The sequence below is a fragment of the Lepidochelys kempii genome, chromosome 10, assembly GCF_965140285.1.
Source record: "Lepidochelys kempii isolate rLepKem1 chromosome 10, rLepKem1.hap1, whole genome shotgun sequence".
NCBI classification, from domain to species: Eukaryota; Metazoa; Chordata; order Testudines; family Cheloniidae; genus Lepidochelys; species Lepidochelys kempii.
The window spans coordinates 23,269,231-23,286,310 of record NC_136389.1 but is presented as its reverse complement, the minus strand read 5'-3'; the positions used below and the strand labels follow the sequence as shown (position 1 = coordinate 23,286,310).

At 41.9% G+C, this 17,080-nt stretch overlaps 1 protein-coding gene across 1 annotated transcript in view; it reads right to left on the bottom strand.

The window, feature by feature from the left end:
- LOC140918001 (uncharacterized) overlaps positions 1-17,080 on the bottom strand; it is a 152,269-nt gene that overhangs the window by 61,043 nt on the left and 74,146 nt on the right. The window contains exons 29-39 of the mRNA XM_078854475.1: positions 15,457-15,637; positions 13,849-14,060; positions 12,443-12,631; positions 10,270-10,493; positions 8,439-8,601; positions 8,236-8,322; positions 7,637-7,771; positions 7,027-7,146; positions 5,660-5,752; positions 2,359-2,576; positions 667-860 (exon numbers count right to left, since the gene is read on the bottom strand). Coding sequence (XP_078710601.1) covers positions 667-860; positions 2,359-2,576; positions 5,660-5,752; positions 7,027-7,146; positions 7,637-7,771; positions 8,236-8,322; positions 8,439-8,601; positions 10,270-10,493; positions 12,443-12,631; positions 13,849-14,060; positions 15,457-15,637 — 1,816 coding nt within the window. The remainder of the gene's footprint in view (positions 1-666; positions 861-2,358; positions 2,577-5,659; positions 5,753-7,026; positions 7,147-7,636; positions 7,772-8,235; positions 8,323-8,438; positions 8,602-10,269; positions 10,494-12,442; positions 12,632-13,848; positions 14,061-15,456; positions 15,638-17,080) is intronic.

Genomic DNA, 17,080 nt, shown 5'->3' with positions numbered 1-17,080 from the left:
GGCAAGGGATTGTGACACTGGAAGCACACGGTGCCCCAGAGGCACATTGTTCTACGCCAGTGCATGGTGTGGGATGGGACAGCCCCCATGTGCACAGTCCCTCCCGGAGCTCTGCAGCGCACGTGTCAGCAACTCCTCCATTGCACTCCACAGACCCAGCCCAGAAAGGGACGGAGCTATGGGCCAGCATCCCCCTGTATTTTCTGTAGAGATGGTTGGGAAATGTTATTGCTCCAGGGGAACAATGGCAATGAAGAAAAACTTGTTTCGTTTTCCCCAAATTTTCTTCAAAATGTTTTGGGGTTTTGTCAAAAAATGAAACCTTGAAAACCCCAAAATTTCATTTTAAGCCTGAAAGAGTTTAAAATGTTTTCCAATGAAAACATGTACATTTTCAGTCAAAATAGAAACATTTTAATGAATTTTGTTTATTGCCAATTTCCACTAAAAAAACCCAATTTTGATCTCTACCCAGTGGACAGCTGTTCACAAGAAACCACCATTATAAATACTAAATTTATACTTTCTGTTCTCGGCTCCTAGTAGGTTTTAAATGCACCAAGACACCACAGTGGAGGATGTCTTATACTCGAATAATAATAAATCTCCTTTGGTAGCTGCATTCTTAACTATCCTCTTTCAGCAAAGCACATAGTGAGGAAGTACCTTCATGAATGTTGTTCTTGCGTTTCAGAGATCCATTCAGAGAAAAGAGCTGTGGTATGACCTTCAAGCCTCCAATGTTGTGTTGGACTTTCCCATTCAGGGACAGGACAAGACCAACTTTCTGCTCCATCGCTCCCACAAAATCTAGATGAAGCCTGTTCTCATTTAGCTTCAGCTCAGAAGATAATAGAAGTCTAAGAGGGAAAGAAACAAACACAAGTAGCTTGCGCACCATTATCAATAAAGATTTGTTATCAGTGTTCAATATTTAACGTCACTCTATCTCCGTTAATGTAGGGCAAAACTAACCCTCCATTTTGCAAAATGACTGTCTAGTGTATATTCTGCGCTTATGCTAGACAAGTGTAGAACATGGAAAAAGAAATCCATGAAACAGGTCAGAGAACAATTTTTTCTTCACTTAAATTTTGGTGACCATAAACACACCAAACATAAGCAAACTTCCTTCTTATTATTTTCATTTGCTTAGAGCAGATTTCACTGCTTCTCACTAGAAAAAAGAATTCTAGAGGTTACCCTCAACAGGTCAAATTTTAAACAAGACTTCAAGGCTGCTCCTATTTATGTACACGCATATCTGTGTGGGCAATAGAGCCTGTTTGGCATCCCGCTATTGGTTGACTGCTCACCACACCCCTCCCCAATGCACAAGAGACTCTTTGTCCGAAAATGAACACACAAGCTCAAACTGGGACCCAATGTACTCAAAGAACTTTTAAAATCTACTGTGGAGTAAATTTTAAAATCTCGTAAAACTAGGTAATTATACCACATGGCCTAGTGGATAAAGAGAAAAAGGACTTGCCGTGCGTGATTCAGAGTGCCCAGGCACACGCACATCCTGCGTTGGAGCACCCATGAGAACATATACTCAAAGTAGTAATTTCGCAACATTTTCCTCCCCTGCCCCAATGAAATTTTGCACAAAATACTTGGATTTTTGTAAAAATTTAAAGCCTCTTTCAGTGGATAATTTTCCATTTGAGAAGTTTGAAAAAAGAAACTGCTGGAGGAGTGAGAGGTGGTGCTGGAGCCGGTGCCCATTAAAACAGTATTTCTCAACCTTTTTGATAGCAGGGACTGTCTTGCCACCTTCTTGAATCGTGTCAGGGAGATCTCAGCAACCAGCAGCGGTCCATGGACCAGTTCTTGAGAAACACTGCTCTAAAAGAGACCTGGCCTAACGGATTAAATCTAGGGCTTGGAGTTAGACAAGCTAGAGTGCTAATTCCACATCTGCCCTGAAGGTCCTTCACAGAACTTTTCAGATTATTGGTTAATCATGATGCCTCTCACTATCCCCTTAGCGTAGCTGGTAAATATCCATTCTGCTTCATCTGACAGAGGACAAAAAATGAGAAAACTGATAACCTAACATGAAGAATTAATTTACTCACAGGGAATCTCTCCTGTTCTCTCCATTATCTATGAACAATGATCTAAGAAAGCAACCAGTAGAGAGAGGGTTAGAAGATTGTTTTAGTGTTTCAAAAAATTAAAAAGCAAAATACTCGAGTAGCTAGGAGAGTGCATGGAACATTGCCCCCTCAATGGCTTTCTGCCCATGTCAGAATGCAAACTGCCCTGCTTAAAAGAGAGAGCTCAGACTGATCAGGGAAGACGCTTCAGAACTCCTGTTAAGGAAGGTTATTACTATACTGTTTTCTTTACCTTGATGGAGATACTTTGCCCATTAGCTGCAGCTGTACAGACTCTGGTTCTGTCAAAATTGCCTGATGCAGGAAAGCACTCACTCCAATAATCCTGCTGTTCTTTCTGGTCTCCTTGCTCATATCAACCTCCAGCAGCACTAGATCCTTTCCACTGGAATGAAGGTAAAGTGATCCATTGAGACTGTTCTCACCATAACTCTTAACAGCTGCATGGGCCTACACACAGGGGAAAATGAAAATAAGACATCTGTTGCATTAGGAAACTCAGATGACCCATGACAAAACAATGCGATGTCACATTCAGCAACCCTACTGCTTAGAGCAATGTACAGGACGAGGGTCTCCAAAATCCCTTGTTAAAATCTGACAAACAGTACTAAAAGGAAGGCTGGAGTGATTTCCCTGTCTCTGATGAAGTCATCCTCTCTGGACACTGCTAAATCATTATCCGCGGAGCTCAGAAAAAAATACTTCAGAGCAACAATTGGTTTTGCCTTTGGCATTTACTGAATAGTTTTTTTTAATACAATTTTCCACTGAAGGATAGTACAAGATCTTCACAACCATTTCAAGTTACACAAGCTGGATACTGGGCTAGACCAGCAGTGCACTCGGGACATTTTTGAGGAACCAAATATAAATATCTCCAGTGAGGTGCACTTAATAGAAGTTTGTTTGCCAGGTGCTATCACTTACTTCCTTGGTTATGCGAAAGCATTTTTGCTTAAATGGGAAAATGAATAGATTCCCTAACTACTCACTCCACTGTTTTAGTCATACAATCCTGGTATGAGAGATTTATTACAGGCTAGAGGGGAGCCCCAGATCAAAATATTGGTAGCATTTCATTGGCAACAGTGAATTTAAATGACAGAAGTTAGAAGGAAGAGATCTGTTGGATCATTTAGTCCATTCCCCTGTCAGAACAGGATAAGGGTACTAGAGGAGGTAGGAGAGAATGACTTGATAAGAGATTACATATGATCTAAGCCAGGGAATTATTGCCATGTCAAAGCTTTACATACTTATGTGAACTTACTGTACATCTGCTTGCAATTAGAACAAAGCATTGTTTTTTAAAAGAAAAGTCCCCTTCCCCCATGTTCTAGGGAGTTTGGCTGCATTACTGTATTTGCATGATATGATACTAGCATATTTATTGCTTTAAGGAGAAACTTTTTCAGTGTAAGGCAGGAGAGCCTTTTGGCAAGATAAGCACATGCACTGCTTTGGAATTACCATATGGCCAGTGGTGAGCTGGAGCCGGTTTGCACCGGATCGCTAAAACCGGTTGTTAAATTTAGAAGCCCTTTTAGAACCGGTTGTTCCGCGAGGGACACCCAGTTCTAAAAGGGCTTCTAAATTTAACCGGCCAAAAGTGGCACCTTAGGTGCCGACTACATGGGTGCTCCAGCCCTGGAACACCCCAGGGGAAAATTTGGTGGGTGCCGAGCACCCACCGGCACCTCCCCGCCCCACCCCCAGCCCCATCTCACCTCCTCTCCGCCTCTGGCTCCTCCCCTGAACGCGCCGCCCTGCTCTGCTTCTCCACCCCCCCAGGCTTTCCGCAAATCAGCTGTTCGTGTGGGAAGCTGGGGCAGGCTGAGAAGCAGGCGGCGACTTCCCGCTCAGGCCCAGGGGGGCGGAGGTGAGCCGGGGGGGTGGGAGAGGGGTGGGCATGAGGAGGGCCGCCTGCGCCGCAGCAGATAACCTGGTCGGGGGGGCGTGCAGGGGAACCGCTCCCCGCCCCAGCTCACCTCCGCCACCCTCGGCCTGAGCGGGAAGCCGCCGCCTGCTTCTCAGCCCTCCCAGGCTTCCTGCCGAACAGCTGATTCGCGGGAAGCTAGGGGAGGAGGCGGAGAAGCAGAGCGGGGCAGTGCACTCAGCGGAGGAGGTGGAGCAGAGGTGAGGTGTTATGGGGCCGGGTGCAGGGTGGGGAGCTGCTGGTGGGTGCTCTGCACCCACAAAATTTTCTCCGTGGGTGCTCCAGCCCCGGAGCACCCAGGGAGTCGGCGCCTAAGGCGCCACTTTTGATGTGATCAGTGTGGGAGCGGCCTCTCCCCCTGCTCCCCCCCTAGCTACGCTCCTCCACCCCTAGGAGCCAGAGGGACCTGCCAGATGCTTCCTGGGAGCTGCCCCAGGTAAGCACCTCTGGGACTCACCACCTCGCCCCTCGGCAGGTCCCTCTGGCTCTTAGGGGTGGGGTGGGCACCCACTACGGTGGCCCACAAGACCCTCCTGCCCGGTTCTGGGGGCAGTCAGGGGACAGGGGAGGGATGTGGATGGGGCAGAGGTCCTGGGGGGGGGCATCAAGGGCGTGGATGGGGCAGGAGTCCCGGGGGGCGGTGGTGGGCAACGACCCTCTCGTGGGGTGAGGAGGGAACCCGTTGTTAAGATTTTGGCAGCTCATCACTGCATATGGCCATACACTGGCTAATCAGACTGGATGCAAGTGATTGGCCACATCTCACTCTGGAATGTGTAATAGGAGGAGGAGAATTTTCTGTCCTCAGTTGTGGTGATTAAAACTGGCTTTCCTGAGCAATCACCAGCAAGGGCCTCCCCTTTCCATTGTGTATCACTCCTCAAAGACCCTGTGCTGCAGCCAACCATGCCAAGGTCAGCTGCACCCAGATCCCTCCGCAGCCTGTTCACAGTGCTCTGTCAAGCAGCAGTAACCCCAGAGCAAACTGACACAGATTCCCCACATAGATGCCTGAGCTCTCCCAGCTCCTGGTAGTATGGGAGACAAAGGCTAGAATTTGTGGCCTCAGCTCAGATGGTCAAAATACTACTACTGAACTGCACAACCAATCTTAATACAGATTAAGTGGGGTGTGGGCTACTGATACAAATGTCCTGGATATGGAGTGACTGATACTGTACATTCTACAGCTGACTCCAGTGACTAAGTTACCACCACATGGGTTTTGGGTTTGGTTTGCTGAACTAATAATAAAACTAGTGGCACTTTAGAGACTAACCAATTTATTTGAGCATAAGCTTTCGTGAGCTACAGCTCACTTCATCGGATGTTACCAATTTATTTGAGCATTAGCTTTCGTGAGCTACAGCATGATGCATCTGATGAAGTGAGCTGTAGCTCACGAAAGCTCATGCTCAGATAAATTGGTTAGTCTCTAAGGTGCCACGAGTACTCCTTTTCTTTTTGCGAATACAGACTAACACGGCTGCTACTCTGAAATAATAAAACTGAAAATAGTCAAAGAAGGAGAATGAAAAGAGAGAGAAAGAAAAAACATACCCCAATTAAAATTTCAGTTAAAATTAGTCTGTACCTGAAAGCTTTGGGGGAATTTTGACTGATATGGATGAGTAAACCGGGAAGAAAATCCAAAGTGAGCATTTGATCCATTTAGCTGAGCAATGAACTGTTGGCACAAGAGAAGTTACACAGCTGAAATGAAGAATTATGGTGAAATTCCAGCATAATTTAACTTGAGTTTCAGGATAATTTACTCCAAAGCTTTCTGAATTTTAGCCAAATCCTGCTCCCTGTGCATGTGTACACACACAGAGACACACTTTTCAACACCTATTTAGGGATATGTCTACACTGCAGAGTTAAATCAAGCTTTTACTCTGTGATTGCCTGTAATTCCCTTCCCATCCACATGAAAACCCTTCTCACTGAAGTTTGATGCTTTTACCCCCAGCCAGGTCAGCTAACATGGGTTTTAGGTTAGAGCTTGGATGCTGATTTCACTTGGACACAGTAAATTGGGTAGAGCTTGCAGTGTTGCGGTTCACACCTGGGCAAGGCTAACCCAGGTGCTGATCACCTGCGTACACTCTGTAGTGAAGACATTCACTTAGGGGGAGGGAACCTCCCAGCCGAGGTCAAGAGACTCGGGCTAGTGAGGCTTGCACTAGCATTCTAAAAATGACTGCATTGACAGTGCTTTGAAGATGCGTCTCAGGCTTGAGCTCAGGCTCTGAAGAGCTTTGTGTGGCTCAAAAGCTTGTCTCTCTCGCCAACTGAAGTTGGTCCAATAAAAGATATTATCTCACACACTTTGACTCGCTAAGATCTGGGACCGGCATGGCTAGAACGACACTTTTCTTACCATGGGTCCATCTCCTAGTTCTGAGGAAAATATCTACCTTCCTGGCATTGATACTTTCAACTAGCAAATCTTTTCTGGGAGCATTTTATGTTTAGTATGTTGCTAAACACTTGGAAGGTTCTGGAGTTTAGGCATCAGAGGTATTTTATTTGAGGATGAATTCCTCATAGCAATTCTATAAACTTTCCAAAGTTTGCGATCTCCAAAATAAAAACAAATTCCAACTGTGCACAGCAGTCAAGCCACAATCTAACCACAGAAACCTAACTAGGTGCTCTGGGTTTCTCCCTCTCCACAACAAGAGTCATCTGATTCCCCAAGAACTTCATGGCCTTATGAATGTTGTGTTCCCCTCCCTGAATGCTGTTCCCCAGGAATTTATGATACAAAGTTAAATCAAACTATAGAAGCTTTTCAGAGAATTAAATTCACTCTTATGGAAAGAGCCAATACAAGACCTTGAGGTCTTGAGCAACACACTGTTTTTATGCTTGCCTTTCGCAAGAGTGAATTAATAAGCAGGTACATCACAATAACTCCAGTTCATGCAATGGAATCACAATAAATAGGAACCTGACCTGTGAAGAATCATTTCTGTTGATGGTGGCTTTTATATTCACACCATAGTCAAAGATTTCCCATTTGGATTGCACAGAAAAGAGCTCTCCATTCAGGGCCAGTGCTTGTGGAAACTTGAGCTGTTCAGTAAAACACAATTTGTGCATAATGGCTATTTCTATACAAGTTAACTTTCATCATTTTCTATCCATACTTTTGTGTGTGTGTATATATAAACCTTTTACTTAATACATACAATGACCCCTTCCCAAGCTGAAAAAACTTCCTAATTATTACAATTAAAAAATCCACATGATCAGTATATTTTAGCTCCCCACAGACAGATTATTAATTACTATTATTAATTATCTGTATTGTGGTAGCACCTAGGAGCCCCCGTCATGGACCAGAATCCCATTGTGCTATGTCCTGTGTAAACACAGAAAAAAATGAATGTTAACTAAAACTCCCCAAACCAAAGGAATGTTAAGGAAAAACAATGGAATGCACATTGAGAGCTTATTGAATGGCAGAAGGGAAGAGACTCAAAGAAAGGGGAAACTGTATCTTGGTGGGGAGGAAATAATTGTTCATAGTAAGTACGGAAGGTGTCAATGTCAGTGCAAATACCTGGAACGAGTGAGTCATGTTCATGTGTAAGAGATGTCTGAAATCCATCTCACTGGATTTGTTCTGGTACTTGCCCAGAAACCTGACAGCATCTTTCTCATTGACTTTCAGAATAGCTTCAATCTCATGCTTTGCCTGTGTGTTGAGATTTAAGTTGTTAGAATTAGCAAACCAAGCAGAATATTAGCCTGACCTATTATGAAATGTGAGTGATATCCTGTTAGTAGGGAGCTGTTGCATTATGACTCTGAAGGAACTTGCTGAGCAGTGTAAGAAAAATAAATTAATTTTGGTAATAAAGGTAAAATGACTTGCCCAAGGCCAGGATTTGAACTTACAACCTCCAGCTTCCCAATGCACATTCTTAATAATAAATAATAATAATAATACTTAACATTAATTTACACAAAATATACTTGTTCCTCTAACACAGAAGAGACACCTCTTTGTACTTCAGCTTCCCTGCCTACGTTCTGGTAGCTGCTGTGAGCAAATTTTCAAAACCAATCAAACTTTTAACTAAATTGGTAAACCTTCAGTTATACAGACATGTTGTGGAGCCTTTCTCATGGATTAAACTTAACATAAAGTTTACTTACACTTTGGTGACATCGGGTTAAGACACATATTTCTACATTTTTGGGGAAAATCTTGCTGTTATAAGGATGAGCTAAGCCAGCACAAATCTAAAAAAATGAGGAACAAAAGCCAGAGATGTGAGTTCTATAGAGTAACCTGTTTATTTTCTGACTATGTCACTATCTGAAGTTACAGGCAAATTCTCACATCAGGTATCACTCACATAGGGATGTTCAGCTTGGTAGCCAAGTGTAAAGGTTTGAACTGATTCATCCAGCCCATTTATCAAAATTTTAGTTTCCAAGAAGTAGTGTTTTTGCTTTTTGTCTACAGTAAATGTCTCCTGGAGAAGGAAGCTCTGGGGAATGGGCAGTTTAAATGGATGTCTGGGACAAAACAAAGAAGTAAAGATTTTAAGGAAAAACCACAGAGAAAAAAAAACCAGTTTCTTTCTTCAGCTGAAACTCCTAGACATTCAATTGCAAACACCTCTAGTGTCAATTACTGAAACAAAGCAAGCCTACATGGAAGGTTGAAAAATTACAGGGGTAGAGGAAGGATGAAGAAGGGAAAAGAAATGTTTGATAATGGTACCTGTCTGAATGTGCTAGAATGACACATACTGTTAGAGTTCCATACTAGTTCAGAATGCAAGCTTTTGGAGGCGGGGACTGTCTTTTTTTGTTTTGTATTTGTTCAGAACCTAGCACACTGGGCTCCTGGTCCATGACCAGGGCTTCCAGGTGTATGGGAATACAAAGAATAAATAATAATACATAATAATAGTGTTACATGTTAGCCAGCATTTCTGATGGAAAATTCCTACCCTATACCACACAACATATCCAACATCTTCTAGCATTTAAAGTAACTGAAATGATGTTGGATTCTATGGGTGTATGAAGGACAGGTGCAGAGCACCTGAATCAGTGCCACATGTATCACCCACACAGGGACTTTATGTATCTTGCAGCCAATGCGTGTGACCATCAAAGCCGCCAGGAAGATATGGATGCACAATTCCCATTAATTTCTAATGGGAACTGATCCTCCCTTGTCCTTCAGGCAACTTTGAAAATCTCAGCTAGCAAATATATTTTTTGTACTCTGTAGAAACAATATAACTTGCATCAAATTCAGTGAACTAATTTAGGTGTCCTAGGAAACAGATGTTCAGCTAATCCTCAGCCCAGGGCATCGTTTATTACTTAGCTGCAGCATTTTATAGACTTCTCTGAATAGAGTTAGCTGAAAGCTTAGGAAGGAGACATTCTATTTTATAACCTCACACTGGACTGAGTTCACGCACAACAGGACAGCTGACATCATTCCTCATTTTTCATTCATGTACTTTTTCCACTACTTAAACAGCCACTTATACAAACGTTTGGCAGCTCCTAAGGGATCCTGGGTACTTGTATCTCCTTCTGACCTCCCTGGACATTGAGAATGCTCAAAAATCTCTCTGGAGATGGACAACAGCCCACAGACTTGAGCTCTGAATTTCTGTAGGGTCCCTGAAATTACATTTCAGTAATGACACATCAAGGGACAGATTCTAGAGTTGGCCAAAATCAAGAGACCATGCATTCCTTCCTAGGAGTAAATGAAACACATTTCCAAACTAAAACAACATGTTTTAGGGGAGATATATTTGACATTAAGGCAGTCATATTGTTCCCTAGGAAATGGGAGAAAAATAGGCACCTACGTGGCTCAAGGACTTAATTATAAGTGTTAGGACCTTCACCACCTGAAAGTCAGACCATCTTGTGACTTTTCTGTGGTCTTTGTGAAATGAGCTGATGCTCTCTGCAGAGTTCCTAATGAACAGATGTCCTTATCACAAAATTAGCTATTGCAATTAGCACCCTTTTTAACAGTCTCACCAGAGAATGGCTACAAAGACTTAGTCTGGCAGTGCAAGGTTAGGCATATAGGCAGAATGGGGACTTCAGTCTTGTCAAGCCCATCACCTTTCACAGGAGCGTTAAAACTCACATTAAAATTTAAGGTAAACATTCTGTGGAGATATGAAAAAAAAATTACTATACCTGAAATGGATGGTTCCACGTTTCTGGTAGAACATCTTATCTTTCTTCAGCTCTTCTATCTGACCCTCAAGCTGCAGCACTACTGGCAGACTCTTGTGGTCTGTCCATAGAGCCCTCAAGGAGAAGTTAGTCTTTTTAGGCTGCAGTCGAAGTAGCAGGAGCATCAGGGTAGCATTGAGAGAGGAGAGTTGAGTCAGATTTGCTGGACCCATGGGTAGAGGTGGCTAGTCACAAACCACAGAGTGAACCAGGCTGCAGTGAGGTTGTTGTCTTACAGGACAAGTCCGTTCCTGCTCCCCATAAAGCCAACAACAAAGCTCACAATGGCCCAATTCTGATCTTATTTACACCAATTTGAACACTGGTATAACTCCAGTGATTTCATTGGAGCTACTCCTAATTTACACCAGTTTAAGTGACATTGAGATCTGAACCAATGACTTCAGTAGGATCAGGCCTTAAATTACTCCATGGCTGTTATTGTTTTTCAGTGGAGATGCTCATCACATTTGTGCAGCAAAACATTGGGCAAAAAGGAGAGGTAACTGCTACGAAACATATCACCATTGTACAGCAAAGTAACCAAAGAATACCATAAAGTACAAACATTTTAATGTGTGATTTAAAAAAAAAATCAAAGTAAATTTAAAAGTATTTCTTTTATATCATAATAATACTGGAGGCAATAAGGATCAATCCTGCAAGATGCTGAGCAGCATTGACTCCATTTGAGCTCAGCTCCTCACAAGATCGGGTCTACAACAGTGATTAAATTTAGGACACTGTGTTTTGTAAAAGCAAAGCAAGCATTAAAACTCTGAATTTGCTGCCTACTGTCTATGAGTCCTAATACTTGAATGCACAGTAGTTGCAGAATATGCATGCATTCAGTACATCACAAGTTTCCTTTTAAAAGAGCCATCAGGCTGCAACAGATTAAAACCTGTTCCTTTCTGTGAAGAGCAAAAGGAGTGACCTTTGTGGAAATACAGACATGAAGTACAAGTGCAAATTACGGGACAGGAGTTGCATTTGTATTTTCTGCAGGGACATAATGCTCATGTTTTAGATAAATTATTGTATTTTAAGGTCAGTTTCACATTTCAGTTACGCTGGTTTGATTTGTGAATGGAACAGGGCTGTTTTTTCAAAACATATGGTATCCTAAGCTGGTCAAAGTATCTTTTTAGAGGACAGGCTGTTGATTATCTGCTGTGCACTGTAGACACCAAGCAAAGTAAATATAGCTTCAAACAGCACTATTGTTTGCATATTAAAGGCTAGTTTATTTATATCAAGCACACTGAAGTGTAGGTGGTGGTGCATGAAACTGCTGGGTGAAATGTTTCAACCAAATCTCTTTTTTTGGCAAAAAATGCAAATTTGGGTCAAAGAAAACATTTTTTGAGAATTAATGTTGATTGCCACGAATCGTTACAGTAAAAAGCCCAAACTCAAAATTCTAAAAAAGTCAAAACATTTTGTTTTGATATTTTTGAAACTAAACTTTTCCATTTGAAACCACTTCTTTTTGAAGTTACCTTTAATTTTATTTTTTAAATTAAAAAAGAAAAAAAGATCAAAATCAAAACAATGTTTGACCCAAAATGAATTTTGTTTTTTGATTCACTGAAAAATTTTGAAATTTTCATTTTTAGGTTGACTGGAAGCAATTTTTCCCCCTCTATATTTCAGAATGGCCAGAAAGCCATAATTTGGAGAGCTCTTCTGTTATCCTACATGCAGGCATGGTACCTGATAGTTCAAAGTATTTAGCAATAGCGTCTGCATATATCACACACCCGCACTGAGGTCTAAGTATTTAGGTTTTCATGTTTTCTAGGAACACAGCATCCCTCAGCACCCAGTATGTGCCACTGGCCTCTAAGAGATGAGAGAAGAACTCAAACTGAAGCACACCATAAAAATGAAGGAGATATCTAGTAGTGGTGATGGATTTCTTTAGCCTGCATGAAGTGTTTTTTTTTTTAAAAAAAACAAAACAAAACTCAGTTTTACATTTCAGCATTTCTCACAATATAAAAGGATAGAAAAAGCTAGCTACTGATGTGCAAGATTGAAGTCTAATAAATGAGTGATGCTCCCCATTTGGATACACCTGCAAGATACAGTCCCAGATCCAGAAAAGTTAACATTTATACAGCCATCTTACCCCCTGCAGGTGTAAATAGTCAGCTGACAAATTAAATTCCTGCTTTGTACTCTTTATCTTAAAGCAAAGAAACTTGGCTCGCTCGCTATTCTCCAAATGAATCTCATTCCTCACGAGCTGGTTCCACACTGATACCACTTCACTGTAACTGTGCAGAACATTCCTCTCAAGGTGATTGACTGTGGATGCCTGAAAGATAAAGATAAATATTTTGGACCTGTTGAGTTACAGCAGGTCGGATCCTTTTCTCTCTGCAGTACAGCAGAGAAATGAATGGAAGGAGATTCCTTGGACAGAAGTCTCCATGACAATTATAACAGCATCTATTAGAGTTAAGTTTCCAGCATTTCCATTGTAAAGACATTAATCTCACTTTCAGGAGGTTATAATTCTAACGAGGCGGTCAGTATCTATCTTTGTTCTTTTTATTTTATGTTCTGCCCAAACAAGGGAGGGATAGATGGCTGGACGTCTTCAAAGAAATTAACAAGTAAGCCAATTCTTTCTTTCCAACAATCCTCAAGTGGGACTAGACCAACAGAGATCTAATGGGGAAAGGGTGGGACTCAAAATAAAGGAACACCCTAAAGTAACCTGAATTATGGGTTTGTCCCAGCATGAAAGACATTTCAGCTGACAGCTGCTTTCTCTTAAACCCTGACCTACAGTTTTAATTCTGAATAATGTATGCTATAAAGAGGACTGACTTTTCAAATGGAAAGATCCTGATTCTGATCTCACTTGCACTTACATCAAAACATGTGCACTTACATCAAAATACATGGAGTTACTCCAGGGCAAATCTAGTGTCAGATGTTAGTTCTGTTGTTTAATGCACAACTGAGAAGTGCTCAGATACTATGGGGTGATGATCGTGGTATTAGAACCTGTATAGACCACAGTTGTGTTAGTGAAATTAGAATCAGTCCTAGAATCAGTAGACTTGGTGTCTTTGGTTAAAATCTGTTCTGATATTAGAAGTATCGCACATCCAATGGCCCAAAAACGTTGAAGAAAGGAGGTTCATAGGCTGGATTAGTGGCAGGGTGGAACTCCATCCCCCAAATGCTTTGTGCAGGGAGGGATGATGTCACCCTCAGGAGAGATGTGCTGCATCTGCATGCACAGCTAGCATGCATCACATTTTCCAGAACTGGTTAGGAGGTATTGACTGTGCTTGCACTGCAAGGTGAGGGACAGAGATGCCTAACGAGGTGCCAGGGTGAGGATGAACAGCACATTATACAAGCCCAGGAAACAGCTGAACATATGCATTTCAAGACACTATCTGGTAGATTCACACACAAAGATCACTGCATGCTGTGTGCTGAGAATTGCTGTATAACTACTGCTATACGATACCCATCCATGCTGGGCGCTATGAAAGGAAGCAATGAGTTACTAACCCGCAGGTAGGTTGTAGTTGGTGTATAGATGTGAATTTTCCCTTCTTTTTCATTGCCTTTGTCTTTACAGAACATTTCCACCACCAGGTTCTTGATGGAAAGGGCTTTCCCAGCTGTGAGCTCCATAGAAGACAGATGAGCAGATCGCTCAGGTTGGTGTAGTTTGTGAGCTACATACAGATATAGCCATGGGGTATCCATGTTTAATGCACCTGAAAGCAAATTAACAGGTTGAAGTTAAAGCTGGTAGAATGTTAGGTCTTGTGCTACCTGACTTCTAAACCTGCAACAAAATTGACTTAGACTGAGGCTAAAATGTGTTGGTATACTGCAGAGGTCTTTGGACTATGATCTTATGAATCATATGTGCTGTACTACCAAAGGCCCATTAATGATGGGACAAAATGTCATCTAGTGGTTACTCGGCAAGGGACCTGGATTCCACTGTATGATTTGCCACAATGTGCACAATCTTTATTCACACAGTGAGTTAGTGATTCTGGAGCCTTTATGCACATGATTAGTCCCATCAAAGCCAACGGGACTGCACATATAAAGGTAGAAGGTGAATTTTGCACAAGGTTTATAGTGAAAGCTCTTTCCACGACTCTGTCAACTATTATTGTTTATACTTAGATGTTAGGACCTTGAAATTTTATCTAAAGATTCATCAGATAATGCCATTCACAGCTTGTGATATATTCAAGTAAATCACAGATAAATATGTGCCATGTCAAATGACATTTATGACCAAACATTGCAAACCTTCAAAAGAAAACCTCAAAAAAGTATCTTGTTAGGGATCAAATTAAACTCTGGTGTAATTCAAATGAAGTCAATGGAAATACCCCTGGGTGAACTTGGTCCTTTACATCAGACTACTCAATTTGCAACAAAACGTCCATGTGCGCACACACAAGTGAGTTTGGTACAGACCGACTTTGGAAATGTAGCTCTTAAGTGCCAGTACAGAGATTTAGCCAAATACTACACAACACGTGATCTCACTGAAGTCAATGGCGTATAAGTTAGGGTGGAATTTGACCCAATTTGTTTGATCAATAAATATCAGAAAATAGATTTTTATTTTATTTATTTATTTTTTACAAACAACTAGGAAGCAGATAAATCAGTACAACCCCCACTTCCCAAGCAACTTTGGAAAGGACAGATACAGAATATAATAATAAAGGCCTAGTTCTTGTTGTCCTTACTAAAATAAAATTCCCTTGACATAAATGTGAAGTTTTAAACATTCATACACAAAGATATCGATGCACACAAACAGAAACGAATTACTATTGTTAAGTGTTTAACTTATAGCTTGATATTCAAGTCACTGTCCCCTCATATTTTTTCCTTTCTTGAACATCAATAATGTAGATCCAGTCAGTACCTGATAGGGCAAACAATTCAAAATGTGGCTCCTTTGAGAACAAATAATCCCTTAATGTATTTAATCTATATCCGGAGATATCTGCCTCTAGAAAGTATCTCACCATTAACTTACAGGAATAACTCTCTACGACTAATTCATAAAAATACTAGGAGCACCTTTGCATGACTGCTTTTTACGTCAGAGGTTGGAAATGTTTAGTGGTACCTCACCTTCCCACTTCCTAAGGTAATTTCTGGATGTATCTTTCCACTGCAGTCCTGCCACAAATGGCATGCGGTCATTGTACTGCACCTTAAAGTTGGTGCTACTTTCCGAACGGCCCTGAGAGGTACGTGAGTGCTGCAGCTGGGTTCTGTAATTGACCTGCTTTTCTGGGACTTGCATGGTAAACTGGAAAACAACAATGAATTCTGATTAAAATTGGAAGCATTTCTCATCCTCTGAACCATCAAGACCAACAGAACATTCATTTGGGTTTCAAGCAGCTCTGCTTTGCACATTTGTCATTTCATTTTATAGCTGTTCAAAGGTCCTTAGACCTGTTACAGACATTTTATGTATGGCATTTTTATATACAGTTAATTATGCATTTACAGCCTGATCCAAAGTCTACTGAAGTTGATGAAAAAACTTCCAATTGACTTTTATGGAAAAACTCCCATTGACTTCAGTTGGCTTTGGATCAGCTCCTTAGTCATTTTGAAAAAGTCATGATAATAATTTCATGTCATTTGGTGCTGGTGTCTCTGGTAAAATCTATGCTGCTAGTAGGAGGTCACTGCTAAAACAATATTGAAATATGCAGTATACTTTATGACAGTTCAGATATAGGCTACATGGAAAAGTCACCATCTATTCTAAACAAACATCAGCGTTTGTTTTCATGTGCAGCTACTGGCTGAGAAGCTTTGTAAAATCTGTGCCCCTGTAATGGCTGCCTTTGTGGTCCACAGCCAGAGGTTCCGCCGTCCTACAACACTTCGCCCCAGGAAAGGAGGCCTGCCTAGAGAGGCTGCACAGAAGCAGTGAATCAGAGCCCAGCAGGCTCAGACAGAAGGCACTGCAAAGCATTAGCGGGTAGTTCCTAGCTGGGAGCAGAGGAGCAAGGCAGAGTACTCCTCTCTGGCCAATGGTGCTTGAGGGATAACCAAAGTTTGGTTCTGGCTGAATTTGCTTCAACTGGGAGGGAGAGGACCTGAGAACTGTAACTGTGAGATACGGGGTGAAAATAAAAGGGTCAGGTGGGAAGAGGCCCAGGGAAATAGCACCAATAAATTGAAGTAAGTGGTATGTAGCTGCTGTTTATAAGGTCTCTGGGTTGGAATCCATAGCAGTGGGCAGGCCTGGGTTCCCCCATTGGCAAAGTGGTGTAAACCCCAAGAAGGGGACAAGGCTTGTTTGGAAGCCTGAATGAAGGGCTAAATTTAAAGGCCCCAGAGCTGAGTTTGAAGAGCCTGGTGAAGGCAGATAGATGGTTTTATTGGACTTTTGCTATTGCTATCACAGAAGGGGTTCATTTTGAACTTTGTGACTTGGTTGGAGTGTTGAGACACAGAAGGCCTCAAGCCACTGAAGCTCTGTCAAGCAAAGCTGAGAACCTATAGGAGGTGCTAGGAGCAGGAAAAGGATTAGAGTACTGCATGCAGCAGCAGCCGGAGGCACTGAAGAGGTGAGTGTTTCTGTTACAGTCTCCCTAAGAACTAATATAGAAGTTTATATGCATAGTTTCTGTAAAGATCCATTACAAATCCAGACAGGACATGAGTAACACAGGAATTGCCATATGATCCATTATTCTATCTCTTTCAGCAGTCAATACTGTATGCTTCAAAG